Here is an 18029-nt window from a genome sequence, read left to right as displayed (position 1 = left end):
GAAAGTGCTGTTTATTCTGAAGAGACAAAATAAAATAACAGAAATTAAGGATAAGAAACCTGCTCCAAAGTGTGTCACTGTAGCTTCTCCCTGACTTTTCTGCAAGCTGGGATGTCCAAGTCAGTGTAAGGATCTGCATATGAAGAATCTGGCTGTGACAGCTTCAAAAATCAAAGTCAACAAAAAAAATTCAAGAGCTTGGAGACAAAGCTCATTGACCTTGATATTTTGGGTATAATGATCTGCCTGTTGTTCTCAGGCTACCCTTTCTGTTTTCCACATATATGAGATACAACTGTTGAGGCTTCCCACAGGTGACAGCATCATCCTTTGGAGGCACTGACAGGCAGGTCTGTGGAGCACCCTTTACAGTGAACATTCTGCCAATGTCCTGTGGCAGCACTGCTCCCTGTGACTTCTGTCAGCATGGTCTTCTGTACTGCAGCTGGTCTCTCCAGCTCCTCCTGACTGGAGCAGTAGTCTGTGCACTGTTCACCTTTATAAAGAAACCTCAGATAGTTCTCATGGGATGAATTCATGATTAAGCTGTTCCACAGTCCTCCAGTTCTCTATTCTGCCACCTGTGAAGAGGAAAGGATCACTATCATATATTTCAAGTCACTAGTTTTCTTCAGAAAAGGGGGGATGTTACAATTCTACCATTCTCTCTACACTTGAGAGGTACACCCTACTTCTGAAAAAAAATATGTTACATCTGCAAGATATTCAAGCATACACAGAAAATCATAAATGAGCCCAAACTCCATTTCCTACATTCAAAATGGAGCTTCAGTTACATTAAGGTAAATCCAGTGCTCTAAAGAGAAACAGAAAAACTGATAAAATGGAAGTTATCCTCTGTGCTCAGGTAAGGAAATTATAAAATACAGTGAGTTCCAAACAAACTCATATGAGTTTGCACCGAGGAGGGAGATCATATCAGCTGCCAGTTAAAGATGTTAGTGAAAAGAAGATGAAAAGTATGAAATGGCCATTGTGTAGAATAATTACTGGGAGCCAAATGAAGGAAAAGATATGGGAAATGAAGAGGAGACTCAAAAAAAAATAGAAAAAGGGAGAGAAAAAAACAAACAAACAAACATATCTAAGATGGCTGCAAATATGGGGTTAGGAGAGGGAAGTGTATTAGCAATAAAAATAGTGTACTTAATCCAGAGGTAATTTTCAAAGAGTGAATTTGAATCTACAGTTCTGAATTTAACATGACATCAACAGAAGTTGCCTTGCAGATGCTTGGAATGTGAAAACTGACATCCAAAATTCATAAAAAACAGCATATTGCCTAGCTATGGCCACAGGTACTGGGGCATATTCCTCTGCTTAAGGGATATGGCACTGGTCTTTGATATGCATCCCTACTGGTCAGGACTTTCATGTTAATTTTTTTCTCCAAAGACTCATTCTGTGTTGGGAAAATTTTAAAGATAAAGGGTGCTGTAGGAAGGTGATTGGTGACCTTGCATTGAATTTAATCTATTAGAGCAGAATTATTTTAGTTGGCATTCATCTTACTGAGAGAATTATTTCTTGGCACTCACTACTGTAGCAACTGAACACATAATGAACATTAATAGATTGTTTTCATCATCATAAGCCTTATGTGAGCTGAGTAAGAATTAGCCCCATTTTGCAGGTGGTGAACTAAGCCCAATCCTTCAACATGATGAACGTGTCCTACATAGTGTTGTATGCCCTCAACTCCCATTGGAATTGCAGAGTGGTGAATACCTCGGAGAAAGCTTTCAGACATCCAAGCATTTTGTTTAAGTGATTTGCTGAAAGTTCTACATGTGTGGCGTTCCTTATTCTCAATTACACTAACACCATATTACATTAACTGGGCAGGAAGCCAGGGAACGCAATCTGAACCCAACAATACTAACCCAGTACCTTAACCACAGGATCATTCTTTTCCATTAAAATGGGCACCAAAAAATCCAGGGTTTTCAGCAAAAATGTATGATGGGCTAATGGAAGCAGCACATTCCCTTGGTGTAAATGAGAGCCTGTCAATGACAGCAAATGGAAGCAGGAAAATGTGTGTGTATGTTGGGAGTGGGGGAAGAAATAGCAGAAGAAAGGAGTGGCAAGACTGAGAGGATGTGGAGAAGGTCAGTAGCAGCAGAAAGTGATGAGAGAGAATATGCTCATTAGGGGGAGCACTGAAAGCAGGCTATTAAAAGAGGGGAACAAACGCAGCAAGTGGGAAGATGTGAATAAATGTATCGCACATATTTTGAATGAGCAAATCTTCAGTACTTTGCATGTTATTTGTGTCAAGGCACATGTAAAAAGTTGTATGTACCTTAGAATACCATAATATTTATGAATATGATGTGATTTCTACAAATGGTGGTTTATATGTTTATTGATAATTGTCCTTTATTACTCATGTATTATTCCCTTGTCCTGTTATAGTGTTTATAGAATCAGAATCATTGAGGTTAGAAAATACCTTTGAGATCATCTGTCCACCCACCATCAATATAACCCACTAAACCATGTCCCTACATACTACACCTACCCTTTCTTTAAACACCCCTAGAGACAGTGACTCCACTACCTCCCTGGGAAACCTGTTCCAGTGCCTAACCACTCTTTCTGAGAAGAAACATCTCAGAATTTCCACCTTGAACCTCCCTTGCCACAACTTGAAGCCATTCCTCTCGTCCTATCACTAGTTATCTGTAAGAGAGGCCGATCCCCAGCTCCCCACACCTTCCTTTCAGGTAGCTGTAGAGAGCAATAAGATCTCCCCTGAGCCTCCTCTTCCCTAGACTAAACAACCCCAGCTCCCTCAGCTGCTCCTCACAGGACTTCTGTTCTAGGCCCTTCATCAGCTTTGTAGCCCTTGTCTGCACATGCTCTAGGGCCCTAATGTCCTTCTAGTAAGCTGGATTCCACTCTGTTCACCACCACTCTTTTTGCCCGACCACCCAGCCAGTTTTTAACCCAGTAGAGGGTACCTGTCCAAGCCATGGGCTATCAGCTTCTCCAGGAGAGTACTGTGGGAGACTGTGTCAAAGGCTTTGCTGAAATCTGGGTAGACTACATCAACAGCTTTTACTTCATCCACCAGGCACGTTACCTGTCATAGGAGATGAGGTTGGTCAGGCAGGATTTGCCCTTCAAGAACCCACGCTGACTGGGCCTGATTCCCTGGCTCTCTTGCACATGCTGTGTGATTGCATTCAAGATAACCTGTTCCATCACCATTCCTGGCACCAAGGTCAGACTGACAGGCCTGTAGTTCCCCAAGTGCTCCTTACAACCCTTCTTATAGATGTGCATCACATTAGCAAGTCTCCAGTCAGCTGGGCCCTTCCTGGATCACCATGACTGTTGATAGGTGATGGAAAGCTACCCAGCAATCACATCCACCAGCTCCCTCAGCACCCTCAGGTGGATCCCATCTGTCCCAATGGACATCTGACAGTCCAAGTGGAGCAGCAGGTCTCTAAATGTTTCCACCTGAACTGGGGGTGAGTTCTTCTGCTCCCTGTCCCAGGCTTCCGGGTCAGGAGGCTGAGTACATTGAAGATAACTGGTCTCACTATTACCTTGATTAAGGAACTATTAAATACTGAGATATACTTCTTTACATTGATCCAGCACTGCAGCAACCAAACAATTGTGCTTTGGAGTTCGTTTTTTGTTTTATTTTGTGTTATAATTCATGCAACTTACCTGTGGGTTCTCCTAAGTCCTACACAACTGTTTCTAGACAATTTCTTGACAGAATACTTGGTAAAAGGATTTCAAAGAATTTGGCATTTTGTTCCCAAAATGAAAGGATATTAGATAGAGACTGGTCTTACAGATTCATGTTCTGCCACCTTCTCCTTCTCTTTTGATTCCCTCCACCTTTGCTGATGCTAAAGTCTGCCCAACAAGCACGCTATAAGTTGTCTAAGAGGGAACAAGCTCTCTTTCCTTTAATCAATTTATGCCACACTATCACTTATACATTCATTTATATGAGATGCTGTTTCAGAGAATTCCTTCCAGCTGCCAGTTCCCAATCCATCAATGTTACATCTCTCTGTAGGAAGGGAAGATGGACAGAGACAGAGACACATGCATATTCATGGCAGATAGGCATGTTTTCCTCAGAAAGTTAGCATGTTTTAGCAGAACAAATCATACTGCTAGTCAAAGGCCCACAAAACCTTCATCAAGTGTGTAAAGTTCTTTTAAATAATCTTTGAAAAATTACTACAATTTTGCTAAAATTATAGAGCACGGTGGAAGAAGGCTCTAGAGTGAGCTGACCCAATTACTCCTGCAAAATTTCTGCAGTTAAAACTGTCTACCATACCCCGGTAGAAGATATCACTGGTGCATAATGCTTTCACTTGGTGTGTTGTACGCGGTGATCACAACCTTCCATGGCACGGCATCCCATCTTCAAAGACAGAGCTTTTAAAATGATCCTCACAGATTTGCTGCTTCAGATTTTTCTGGCAGAAGAACTTTCAGCAGGATTTGCCCTTTTTCAAGCAACTGTTGACAGCTGTTATTCACCTTTTGCTCACATTCCCCTTGCTAAAGGGAGAACAGGCTACCTAAACTTCTCTGAGTTGGCCATGAGAGAAGTGATACAGAGCCAGCAGCTTAATAGTGGGGAGAAGAAAAAAAAGGTGATCTGATAGGCACAGATCACACACTGGGCTGAATAGCAGCTGAACTCTCAGCGAGTATATTAACGCTGCAGTTCCTCATCATAACTTTTACCCTGCGCTGGTCATTGCCTACTTACTTTCAAAGAGAGAACTACCATTTGTCGAAATAACAGCTTTTTTTCTGTTAAAAATAGGTGATGGATGTTTTGCATTTCACCTCTGGAAGGACTGGTCACTTTCTGCAAGTGTTGCAAATGTCCCTTCAAAGTGATATGTCTTAGGTAATAGCTGCAACCTCTTTATTATTTTTCTACAGCAGAAAAATAGTAAAACATCTTTTAAATAATCCCACTTAAGGTTTAAGCTCAGTGCTGCAGAAAGCTGTCATGGTGATTTTGATTTCAGAAGCTGAGAGAAAGGGAAAATGATGAAAATTGCTCTGACCTTTATTCCCTGTATAATGGAAGTGGATCATTTCTGTGGTTACTGTATAGAGAGCTTTGATGTTTTAGGATGAAACCATAGGACATTATTCACCGTTCAGTTTTGAGAAACCACACACATAGCATAAATGTAACTTGGGCTTACAGAAAAACGTATGCATGCACACACACACACGGCCATAGATCAGTTCAGGTAGTACAGAAAATACCGATGTGCAGTAAATTGGCAGAACTTGATCTCTTACCTGTACTTCTTCCCCTATCTGTTCAGGTTTATTCCCTCTGTCCTTTGAGTTGTCTGTTATTTTAACTTAGTGCCCGGTATCAGAACACTGTCAAAATATTGCGGTGCCTCACCCAGAGGAGAGCACAAGGGCACAAAAGTGATGGACATAAATCTGGAGACACACAAGACTAAGTACTGCAAGAACAAGTAAGGCCTCTGGCAAGTTAGTTTGACTCTCACAAAAGAATATCAGTGGAAAATACAACTAGGATGCTTTTTAGGGACTATTAGCCAAGACAGCAATGCAATGGCAAGAGGACAAAGGTGTGAAGGAGGACCAGCTGTAGGAATTCAAAGTGAAACTGGCAAGGCAATCCTGTTATGCACATAAAAATCTATGAGCACATTGCCAAATACCAGAAAGCAAGCAGCAAAAAAAGGCAGAGCAGTGATTCACTTTCTCTAAAAAATACTATCCATTACTTTTAAAACCTACACAATGGGCCAGGTGCAAAAACAAAGAAAGAAACAGTCTGATTAAGGCCACCCACAGCCAACAGATTTGCTTAGATCCTTATGGTAAACTTCACCTATAACATCTATTTATTAATAGGTGTCATATGAGTGGGTTGTACTGCTGATGTCATCAGATTATTGAACACTCCTCAGCTAAAAACAGTTGGACTTAAAGGAATCCTTAGGAACCTTAATGAAATCTCTAGTTCCCACCACTACAACACTGTTTCAATTGGCCTTTCTTATTAGCCAATATTAATTGGCATAATGTCAAATATTCAACCCACTTCTGTTATCATTTTAATCTTTAAGAACCTGAGGGCATTACCAGTCATTACTTAATTGGAATTTCCCTTCAAGTACATTTAATGAAATACCACTGATATAACTAGGAGGTGTGGAAAACTAACAACTCACAAGAAATTTGTGGTATGCCATGCATTGTCTGTGTATGTATGGTAATAAACCCTTGTTGCTGTTGTTGTTGATGTTTTGCTGTTTTTATCACTGTTACGCTCCCAAGGACCAGAATTTAATGTTAAAATATTCCGTAGTTTTCCTCCATCCATTTTAAAAATGTGAGTCATAAGCAAACTCTGAAATTCTTAAAATATATAATAAGAAGAGGCAAAAGTGACTCTTAAATATGTTCCATACATAATATGCCCAACAGGCCACATGTAAAATGGGTTGATTTTCTTGTCTAAACCCATGTTACCAAGAATGACTTGATTGTATACTTACTATACGAAACTACAAAAAAGTAGGATGTTATGAATCAAAAGGAGATCCACAGACAAAAAAGACAGGAATGAAGATAAAGTGTATTACCCATCTTCCCCATGTCACAAGCTCTGACTTGTTTCATAATGGCATTAGGAATTGATCTTGAGTTTTATTATTTGCAATATTTTTTTACTCAATGATCAGAGAGAAGTAGCATCATCCACTAAAAACAGATTAATCTTTCGGTGATAGAATTAACATTCCTGAATACAAGTCGCTGCGTATTACTTGAGTCGGTGAAGTGTATGAGACTTAATATTGTTCAACAGAGTCATTACAGAGAAGATATCTAACCAAATAAATGAAATTAAGGTCAAACATTTAAACCAGGGAGAAATGTTTTTTTTTTTTTGCATTTTTAATCCTGTACTGGATTTAACTGTGGACAGTAACAGAAGCAAATCTTCCAGCCCATAAGCTTCACAGGAAAGTAACCTAATATGAGAACAGGGATCCAAAATCAAACGACTTGCAAGATTTGCTATTGTTACTGACTTCATCATTTCAGCTACTTAAGCAGATAAATAAAGTCACAGAACCTGCTGAGGTTTGAGGAGTTTAAATTAACACTTTGTGAAAAGTTGTTCTACCTTATACTACTTTATCCTAACCATTATGTAGGGAAAATAAAGAATCATAGACTTGTTCTGTGGAAACATCTCCAAGCCTAGCTTTATGAACAGGCCCCAAAACAGAAACAGCAGTGGAAAGTCAGACTTTTCATTCTCTAGCAAAGATTAACACCTCCAAAATTGCTGAAGCCAGGCTCTGTACAAAATCATATTCTTAACTTCTTGATAAATGTACTATAATGTGTATTTTATATATGGTCATTTGTTACAAGAATAATTTAAGGATCCATCTTTTTGTCTTTTTTTCAGTGGTACTCTTTGTACTAATACCTTTTTTCCTCTTAAAATACGTGACTGAGAGTGAGTCATGTTTCGGTCAAGAATTTTGGCTACAGATACAATTGCAGGAGTCAGGGCTTCGTAGTTCACAGCTATTTTTTGAGGAGATTGATCACTAAAACTCTTCACTTCACCAGACCACCTGAGGACAGGTATTACACTATCATCTAAGAAGTATCAGGATGTAAAAAATACCTATTTTAAAAATAAGAAGAAACAAATTGTTGATAATGCAGGCTTGTTTGCTTATAACTTTTGGCATTAGTGCTCCTAGCCTGACTTGACATTTTGCTCTTGTTCTTCCCTTTCTCCCTCCATGGAGGGTCCCAGACCCTTCAGTTACCCTAGCAGAACAGCTACTTCATCATATCTTTTCTAGTTTTCTTTTTTTTTTTTAAGGGGTTCTTTCATATATCTCCTTAATGGTGTGGCTGCGTGAATGATGAAATCGGTATGATTGGGGCATGGTGACAGGTGACAGCAAGGGCAGGAGTAAGAAGCACAAAGCAAGGGCAGGGCTGTCTTAAACTGATCCCCAGCTGGCCTCTTCTGTTTCCCAGCTCTCAATTTCTGTTTGGAAGAGCAAGCATATTCTTTGGCAAATTACTACATACTGTTCCTCACCCAAACTCAGTCACAAGGAGGAATGAACAACAGAAACTCAGGGATTCAGGCTCCTGAGGTTACAGCTGGTACCTCATGCAGAGACAGTTAGCTCTGCACCCAGGTTGGCCTGAAATTTCAGGCTGGTCTGAAATAATTACCACTCATCCCTTAGAACCGCAACAAAGTTAAAGAATACTCCTAAATTTTTGGTTATTACCTCCAACGTTTAACACACAGCAGAACTGCAAAATCACTGTGGGCAGACAGCACAGAAGGGGGGGGGGGGGGGGCACAGCTGAACTGCCAACAATTTAGAAATAAATTTCAGTCACTAGAACAAATCTGTAAAGCTGCATCTCTCCCTACCTGAGGGCTGCTACACAGCAGGAATTGAGACATTTTACTGTTCCACTCTGTGCTTGCAAATAATTTTGTCTAATAACGTACCTATGAAATTACCGAGTACAAAGTGTCCTGAAAGGCCATGTCTCAGCTTGGCTGAAATCTACCTCTGAGTAATGCTGTTAAAAAAATAAAAAATAAGAGAAAGTGGGAGGAGAAAGGTCTTTTTTCACCCTTTTTGTTCTTCATTTGTATGAGGATGAAGTAGGCTGCACTGCAGAGCAGTGGTTTTGTCACAGAAGATATCTTAGCTGATAAAAAGAAATAGCCTTGTCACCTTCTGTGTCTTTTGCTGAAGTTATCATTATGCCATTATGCTTCTAGAGTTTTACAGTGAGACACTGAGTCAAAATAACATTTCTTTTGTCTTTTTGTTTTTGTCCTTATAGTCAGAGCCTTGAACTCGAGACATAATGTAGGCATTGAATGAAACATCTGCTCTGTATGGATTTGAGACATTTGCACTTTTACTAGGGACTTCAGCACACGCTGAGTGTAATCCTGTCCTTGCTAATGCTGGTGTAAAGTAGGGATCATTACAATGAAGTCAGGGGAATTACTCTGGTATCAAATGGGGGTAAATGGGGCTCAGGATTGTCCACAGACTTTCAGACAATTGGAAAAGATGTTGCAGTATGTCCTCCAATTACTATTAACAAAAGTGCTCTTCTCCACATAGCCATTTTTCTCCAAGTGCCAATTGCTTTTGAGCTCCGCTTCCCATTAAGACTTTTCTTGAATGAGGGCAAATGAGAGTGATGCTCACTTTCATCAGCCAAGCAGTATTGCAGAACTGGCCTTGCTATTACTATGCACTCACAACCAGCTCAGAAGCAATCGCAACACACTTGGTTGTCTAATTTGAAACTTTGAAAAAAGAAATAAAAGTTTTTTTAAGGTTTGGCTCAGTAAGAGGAGTCTGTGTGGCAGCATTCAAAACTTTCAAGTGCTTTTTAGGACAAAATGATTGAGAATAGTTTTTTCTTCTCTTCTTTTGCCAGTGTCCAGAATGTGGTGTGTTTCTCCTGCAAGAATTTGTGAAAGCAACAGAAATCTTCGAGGTGAGGTAAGAACTACAAGAAAATGGTTTGCCTTGTTATTACCATGCCTAAATTTCACAGCAAGAAAGCAGACCTGGTCTTGGCAGGTGAGTGAAGGAGAGCTGATGTATAGAAATTAAACTGCACTGCTAAACAAGTTGTGAGCTTTGAACAGCAATCCTGGGTTTGGCTGACAAATGAAATAACAAAGCTCTGCACTGAGGCCTCTCAGTGAAGCAATGAGTGAAATCCACAGGCTCCTGTCTCCCTTGGGTGTGGAGAAGTCCTGGTCTTTCCCAGACACCTTCCCTCCATCAGAAGGTAGGGAACAGCCCTAGTCGGACACAGGCACACAGAGCTAGCACAGTAGTCAGGGTCCTGGCAATCTCTTTAAACTAAAACAATTTTCATCTCTGTGATATTAAATTTATATCCATTTAGATTCCCTTATATACACTTAGATTAAGAGTGACAGAATCTAATTTAGGCAGTCATATTAATCACTTCTGATTCAAACTCTGTATCTGTTTTCTAAGGGAAATTAAATAAAGAAGATGCCCTGTTCATATTTATGAGGGTTTTTTTTCTACCTCAGAAACAGAGCCTCTGGAATATTGTTTCTAAACAGCTTCTCAGAAGAATGTGGACCAAGAAGCTCTTTACACCAGGACACTCACAGTTCTCTTAATTTACATTTACTTCTTGTATCAGCATGTAAACAGCTGCCAGCTGATGGCTACCCAGCACCAGCCCTTTTGGGCTGGGGTGAAATGTTTGCATGCTACACATCTCACCCAGTAAAGCCATGTCCAATGGGGGAAGAATATGCATGTAATTGAAAACATTGCAGTTTATTGCAAACTCTGTGGTTTAGCAAATTTAATGCATTTATTGGTGCAATTATTCCAGTATTTTTTTTCTGCTTATGAGCCAGTTATTCCCCAACCTGTCTTATCAGAATTCATGAACAGTACCAGTTGGAACAAATTATGATGGACAAAGTCTAATATAGGTTTAGTGCTAATATGCTAGTGAAACAAAACAGAGAAACTGTAGGCACAGGAAATTTTCAGTGTGGAGGAGCTATGGCAGAAGGGCTGAGAATGAAGCATTCGAGCATTCAAGCATTCTGATTTCTAAGTGGCTTTCATTTAGCATTTGTACTGAACTTCCTGTTACAACTTAGGTAAATAAAAATTGTTTGTATGAGAAAATATTTACTAGTTTGCATCCTTGTGGCTTGAATTCTCTGATGGAAAACAAAACAAAACAAAATAAAAAAAAAAAAAAAAAGGAAAAAAAGGAAATCTGGACTAGCTTTCAATGCCTACAGGGATTAAGGCCTTTCCATCAGGAAGTCTCCAAATGCTACACAAAATCCACAAGTAATGGTAATGTTTTTAAGGAAAAAAAAAAAAACGCTCAGAGCATACAGTTGTAGATTAGCAGAAGTGAAATCTTTATTTAAAGCTCTATGCACTCGGTTCTTTTTCCTCTTTTTCTGTTAAATATATTCAATATACATAGTGTACATATATATGGCATACATTGCATATGTGCTTTTGGCTTAATCAGTATGAGTAGAGTATCTCTCTGCACCATGATTACAAAGATGATGATCTGACTTTCATACCAAAAACATCTCACTGGGGGAAAAAAAATAATAATAAAAAAAATCCATTTAGGCATTTTTGGAAAAGTACTGCCTTGCCTGACTCCATGATTTTTTTTTATTTTTTTTTATTTTTTTTTTCCCTTGCCCCATCATCTCTCCTTATTAAATGAAATTTAAAGGAAATAATTGTCTTTTGATGATAAATATAATAGGAATTTAGTTAAAGGGATTCTGATTACATGTAGTTACAGAAAAACTCCTGTTTTACAGAATCTTACCCTAAAGGTGTGTAAGTCAGAGCCTCAACACTTCATTAGAGGTTTTATACATTCTTACAGAAGGTTTCAGATTTTCCACATCACTGTTTGTAGCTACGGTTGGCAGGAGCAGAAGGGGGGTGAATGCACTACATGGGATACTACATGAAGCTCCCTTCCTTTTGAGAGGCAGTGCATGGGTGCAGGCTTCCTTTCAGATTAACAGGATCCAAACGGCTGGACAAAAGACAAGGAAAACAAAAGTTTCTGATCTGCTTTCAAATAAATTATCTTTTAAAGCAGATCTAATTTGTTGGAGGAGAACATTTTCGTTACTGATGTTTTAATTGTATGGTTAGCATAAATTTCTGTCTCATCGTCATATTGGCACATGTACATCTACTTGACATCTTCAGATGATCATACTGTTTATTTATTATTTTTATATATATATATATAAAGTATAGGCTTGCAACAGAATTTTTCATCAGGTAAAATGAGCATTTTAGTACTACCTGTATAACATCTTTTCCATTTTAAACAGACCATTTATCAAACCTGTTTTAAGATTGCAGTGTTCTCTGTCTCAACGAATTTGATCTGCTTCTTTTCACTACTATTCAATGTGCAGAAATGTGGAGGTACCTCTGAACAAGCCTTCCTTGAGCAAGACAGACACAGACAGCATTGCTGGAGTGGTTTTGCAGTACTGAGTAAGTGGATTTGCCTCATCTTGGAGGCCTTCTTGACCTTGCTTGGTGGCTCCTTAATGAGACTACTGATAAAAATTTCAGTGTGAGCCTTTCAAGTATGACAAGTCTGACTGCTAAGAGCCTCCTTAATGCTGCAGAGCACATCTTTGATTCTTTAGTTTGTCTACTTGACTCTCTTCATCGTGTCTCCTCACAAAACCCTGCCTAACTAACCTTGAGAAATGTAATTATACATTCACCATTGATTAACAAGGATCCATATTTAATTATGTGTAACATGTTCCACTCTCAAACTTTTAGTTCTTTGTTCGTCAGTGCATGTCAGGTCAGATTGCTGTTTGCTTTTTGCCATTGCAGTGGTAATCTTCATAGGACGCTGAGTTTCCCACCTCCTTAAATTGCTTGGAAAGAGGCTTATTTCCTGCTCCTCTAGCTGCATGCAGGCAGAAGCTATCATCTATTCTTTGGTACAGAAGCATGACGAGTCATTCCTCCTTGAAGGATTTTATTTGTATTTTTTACAAAGAAAACAATTTTGCTGAAGCAATGCTTTGAGATTTTTGATTTTTGCATTGAAACTGTACTGCAGGTCTCTGGCAATCATGTCAGTGAAATCTGGACCTATTGCCATAGCAGTTTCTTTATTTTTAGGTCACAAATCCTGTTAGATCACTAGCGGTATAAGATCACATACTTGTACAGAGTTAAAGTCTTCCTTAACCAGTTCCTATTTACTTAAAAAATAAACTTTTCCAGTAGAATAGGAACACGTAATTAAAAACTCCTGAAAGCTAGTCATAGCATAGTTGGTTACAAATACAAATACAAACTCCAAACTATTTGACTTTGTAGACAGTCTCCTTAGAAGTAATATGTGGTGATTTACCTCCTATTGAAAAAGGAATCGTATATGAAATAAACCTTACTTTACAATATTTTTCTCAAACAGGATCCTAATCTAATCTTCCTTCCAGGGCAAATCTAATTTATGATCCTCAGAGATGCAGACTGCAATTCTTGCTTCTGAATCTGCATCCCCCATGCTTTTGTTATTACTTCAGTGAAGAAGAATTAAAACCAGAGGACCCCAGTCTCTAGACCTGGTTCACATATGCTGTGAATTGGAAGAAAGACCATGACAAGAACTCACACTATTGGGGTCCCAAATGCCAGACTTTCCACCAAACTGCTCTTCAGTCTGGAGTTCTTGCCTAGACCTTCTCCAGTCCCAGATATGGGCTGCTTGATACCAATAATTCAGGGCCAAATTCAGATGTGTCAAAATGGAAGCTAAGTAAATTAACTTGGGAGGAAAATGCCTCCCCAGAGATCACCTCTGTCCTGCTGAATTAGCTTCTACAGACTTTATCGTGAGGTGATATTTGTAGGAGCATACTTAGTTGCTCCCAAGGAATGACCTGTCTTTATATGACAACCTTATAGGAATCAGGGTTCTGCATTGTGCATAAGCCATGAAGCCTCATCCCTTGGGAGTTTTGGTTGCTACCAAGGTGCATCACAAGAGAGTAAAAGGAGAATGAGCATGTCCTCAGAAGACACTATTACTAAAATATTTTTCTGTTCAGAAACTGTGACATGAAAATGAACCGATGAGTTCATTGCTTACTGGGTCTACTTCTGGGATGTTTACACTATCCCTTGCTCAGAGCTGTGCCTACCATAATCATCTAGTCTCGACAGTTTGCTTAAGATAGTTGTGCAGTGTTTAACAGTGGATGCATTTTACTTCAGATATGGCTGCACTCCAAAGGAGAGTAAAGTAATTCTGAGTAGCTCATTTGTGCAATAAAGCTAGTGGGTAATATGCTTTGGGAGTTGTTTGGATCCAAGATATTACAAGTGGAGGAACATTAGCAATGTAAAGTGCTTTTAGTGTCAAATGATCTATACAAAGAAAGAGACTGTAAAGGAAGTGTAAAGATCAAATTCAAAATCATATCAGAGTGACTCATGTGGCTACAGTAAAGATTTACATACAGTAGTGTCATGGGGTTCTTCTTTTTGTGTCACGAGCATCCTTGATAAACTATAGGACTATGAAGCAAAGTTGAATGACGTTGCCATAACTGAACTGAGAATGAGATATTCATCTTGCAGTTGATAAAGGAGGTATCATAATCTCTCAAGATAATAATAACCATTTATAAAGTACAAGAGGAGTTACATTTTTCCTTTATGCTGAACAAGAACAGAATAAGAAATTAACAGGAGTTATCTTAAAGCTTGTTAATTCTCTGAGCGAGGACTAGGTCTCACAGTCTTCCAAGTCATCTAGAAATATACAATATTTGTATATCAATTGGAATATAATGCAAAAGGAATTGCATTAATTAAATGAAAGATTTTCCATAATTGAAATCAGAGAATACAAGGATATTGTTTTATAATCAGGATATGTGTTGCTGGTACTGCGGAAGTGTGTTCTCCAGACAGTTAAAAGTTCTGAATGAAATCCTCCATTTTCTGTACTACTGATTAGCTATGGTGCATCCTGCAGACTGCTTCTGCTCATATTTTACATCTGATAACACAACAGTGATTAATGGTTTGATGTATTTCTAAAAATAATAACAAACAAATACGATAATTTGTGGAACTAGAGGAAAATGTGCAAGACAGTGATGGCAAGACTATGAACAGAAGAATTTTGTTCTGAAAAATTCACCGTTACTTTTTAAAAAAATACAAAATAGTTTGTGTGAGCTGAGACAGAAAATATGCTGACATTTTATCTGAAAATTACATCCAGTCTACTTTTTATAATTATTTTAATGAAAGCTATCTTTTTAATTTTTACATTTTGGGAGGAGGAGAAAATGGACAGAACATAGATTGCACTACAGTAGTCCAGTAACAGTTACCTTCCTGCCAAATGACTCACCAAGTGAGCAATATCTACATCAGATAGAAACCCTAGTATTGGATTTAAAAATTGCTTATGGAAAATACTGTTTCCAGTCTGTTACTCGGGGACATTGCAGGTTAACAATTATTGCTTATTAGCTTGGAAGTAATATGAACAGTAGTATTTACACATGACTTTTTGACCTCCAAATACAAATTACACATCATGGGCAGCATGACAACCATCCCTGTGTTCTTTGAGCTTTCATAGAACCAGTGTTACTGATGAACAATTAGTCCTGTACAGCTAGGTAGGCAATGTGCCTTCACATTTTGGTTTGTTGTATCCTGACATGCAAATAAGGAGTCAGTGTATGTAAGTAATAGCCCAGTGCATTTCACATCTCATGAGGCCAGTGTCACTTGTTTCATGACCTTTTGCAGTAAATCTCGTTTACTCTTAACGTGTGGGCCTAAGTAACCTAAACTGAGTAGGTCTTGACTATGAATGCCAGACTTAAAATTAGTGTTTTCTAGTCTGTAATAAGCAAGAAAAATGAGAGATATATAGTTACTTTTTGTTGTTGTTGCTGTTCTGTATATTATTTATATGTTTGAAATGTCTCTATGGCCAAGTCTTTGGAAAATCTAATAAATGTAGACCTTGTGTGGAGCTATTTTGATATCCTAAATGTCAAATAACCTCCACCATCACACACACAAAGAACAAACAAACAAAAAAAACAAAAAAAACTCACATTTGAGACCTACATTTTGTCTTCGAGTTACATGCATGCATATACCAATAAATACTGGGTTATACTGATATTCCATCTGACTCTAGTATCATATGCGTGTAACTGCATCTTAAATTGTCGGTTTACAGACAATCCTAACTATTTCACAGGTGATTCTTAGCCACTGCTTGTGTTCAAATCTTGCATGTAAAACAACTGTAGAAATCTCACCTACTCAAGATTGTGTTGCTTGTATTTTCAATTAAGAAGTATTAACCCCTACCTAAATAGTAATACCAGTCATTGAGGTGATGCTTAGGTATATAAATAGTTATTCTGTATCACTGTTATGGTGGTGCACAACTTAACAGAAGTAGGTACAGTAGAAGGTTATACTTTCCATGCTAGGTGCATGGAGTATGCATCTAGCAAGAATACAGACAAAACCTACATTCTTTTCTGTTTATTTTATTTTATTTTATTTTATTTTATTTTATTTTATTTTATTTTATTTTATTTTATTTTATTTTATTTTATTAATTGTCCTTGAATCAAGTAATGAGACAAATCCAACAGATGCCTGAAATAAGGATTTTGAAAGGCAGAGAGAGGGGGGTTAAAAACACAGAGGGCAGTGCATCTGGATTTGGACCCATTAATCATGTCTAGGCTGACAACTACAAATGTGATATTGTCTTTGCTGTAAGAAACGTCTGTCCTCCCTGGTCAGTCTATCAAAGCTCTGAGATTCATGATTGTTCTGTAACAGGAAAAATAACTTTTCACAACAACACATGAGAAATCAAAAGTTTATTTCATGGGATTTTAAAATGTTCATCTGACTTTCAGTAGATCAACAAAGGCATAAAGTATGAGAGGAAATGGCAATAAAGTCTCTGCACTGATACTTGTCTTTGGCGGCTCTGCTCCTGCCACCCATTAGGTTAATGCACTGCTGCCAAGGCACATCCTAAAGCTCCATTTTTTCACTTTAATTCAAGAAGAAGGAGGAGGAGTGTCAGAATGTGAGAGTCATGTACTGCAAACTTGCTTGATAAATATACATACTGGAATAGGAAACTGCAGTCAAGTTGTGTTATTTTCTACCTAGCTCTACCAGCTTACCAAGGCACAGTTATGCCCTCCAGCAACATTTCATGTTATGTGTTATATCCTGTCATTTACATGGCCTCAGAGAGTCTTCAGATAAGTCAGATCTGATACGGTAGAGAATCTGAAAAGATTGGTGGAGGACTCCGCGTTCCTGCACTCACTCTGTGATAGAGAACCTCAGAGCTGAAGAAGCCTTCTCCAATGGATCCCTGGTGACTACAAGAACAAGCAACTGCTCCACAGGGATTGTTGTTTTGTCAGTCTTTTCAGCAGCAGTGCTACCTGGGAACTCTGATGGTCCTCGAGGTGAAAGAGAACTTTCATGTTGCTGAAAAAATGTTTCTTTTTGAAAACATCATGAGAAAATATCAAATAGATAGGGGAAAACATGGCAGGGAGATGGGAAAGTAGGGTAGGGAGAACATCAAACAGTGCAAGGAAGTAGGTCCTCTCCAGGATGGTGTTCACTCTTGGATAGCATTGGGAAGAAAAAGAGAATAAAACAGTATGGAAAGGATGTATAGAGGACGGAAGTGATGGAAAGGATGTTATACAAGGCCCTAGAAGTACAAAGTGAAGGAACTCCTGTTGTTTTAACAGTTCAAAGAAGAAGGTTGAAGTTCTGGTCTGCACTCCTGAACCATATCTTATTACACTTAAATGAAGGATGTTGTTTGATAAGAACACAAGTTGCATAGCCTCATCAACATCTTACATGAGTGGATCAGAAGTCCTCAGATAAGGATGAAGAAATAAAGAAGACAGAATGAGGTTCTCTAAATATCCCATTGCAAGGGCTGATGTGATATTTAATTCTTTAAAGCCTGATAATCTGAAATAATGGCTATAAGCTGGAAAAAATTGTGGCAAAATTGAGTAGAAAAGCATGAGTTTTGTCAAGTATGATATTCCTAGGAGCTCTGATATTATTGAGATGATGTCAAATGCAGAACAAACAGTATAAATGCTGAGCTGTGAGAAACTCTGTGAATAAATATGTGACTATCACACTTTAGATATAAAATATTAATATATTTCAATGCTAATTCTTCTCTAACTGGACTGCTTCCTGAAAAAATAAAAAATAAAAAAATAGAAAACATTGACAGAAAAGTCACCGACTACAAATTATACTGAATATTATTGGCACAAACAG

The 18029-nt window shown here is 38.4% G+C and overlaps 1 protein-coding gene across 1 annotated transcript in view; it reads left to right on the top strand.

The window, feature by feature from the left end:
* UNC5C (unc-5 netrin receptor C) overlaps positions 1-18029 on the top strand; it is a 371609-nt gene that overhangs the window by 41349 nt on the left and 312231 nt on the right. Inside the window, exon 2 of the mRNA XM_084516955.1 lies at positions 9535-9599. Within this exon, the coding sequence (XP_084373081.1) occupies positions 9543-9599 (57 nt within the window). The 5' untranslated portion in view covers positions 9535-9542. The remainder of the gene's footprint in view (positions 1-9534; positions 9600-18029) is intronic.

The sequence above is a fragment of the Aythya ferina genome (assembly GCF_964211825.1).
Source record: "Aythya ferina genome assembly, chromosome: 4".
NCBI lineage: Eukaryota > Metazoa > Chordata > Aves > Anseriformes > Anatidae > Aythya > Aythya ferina.
This window is presented reverse-complemented; position numbering and strand designations above follow the sequence as displayed.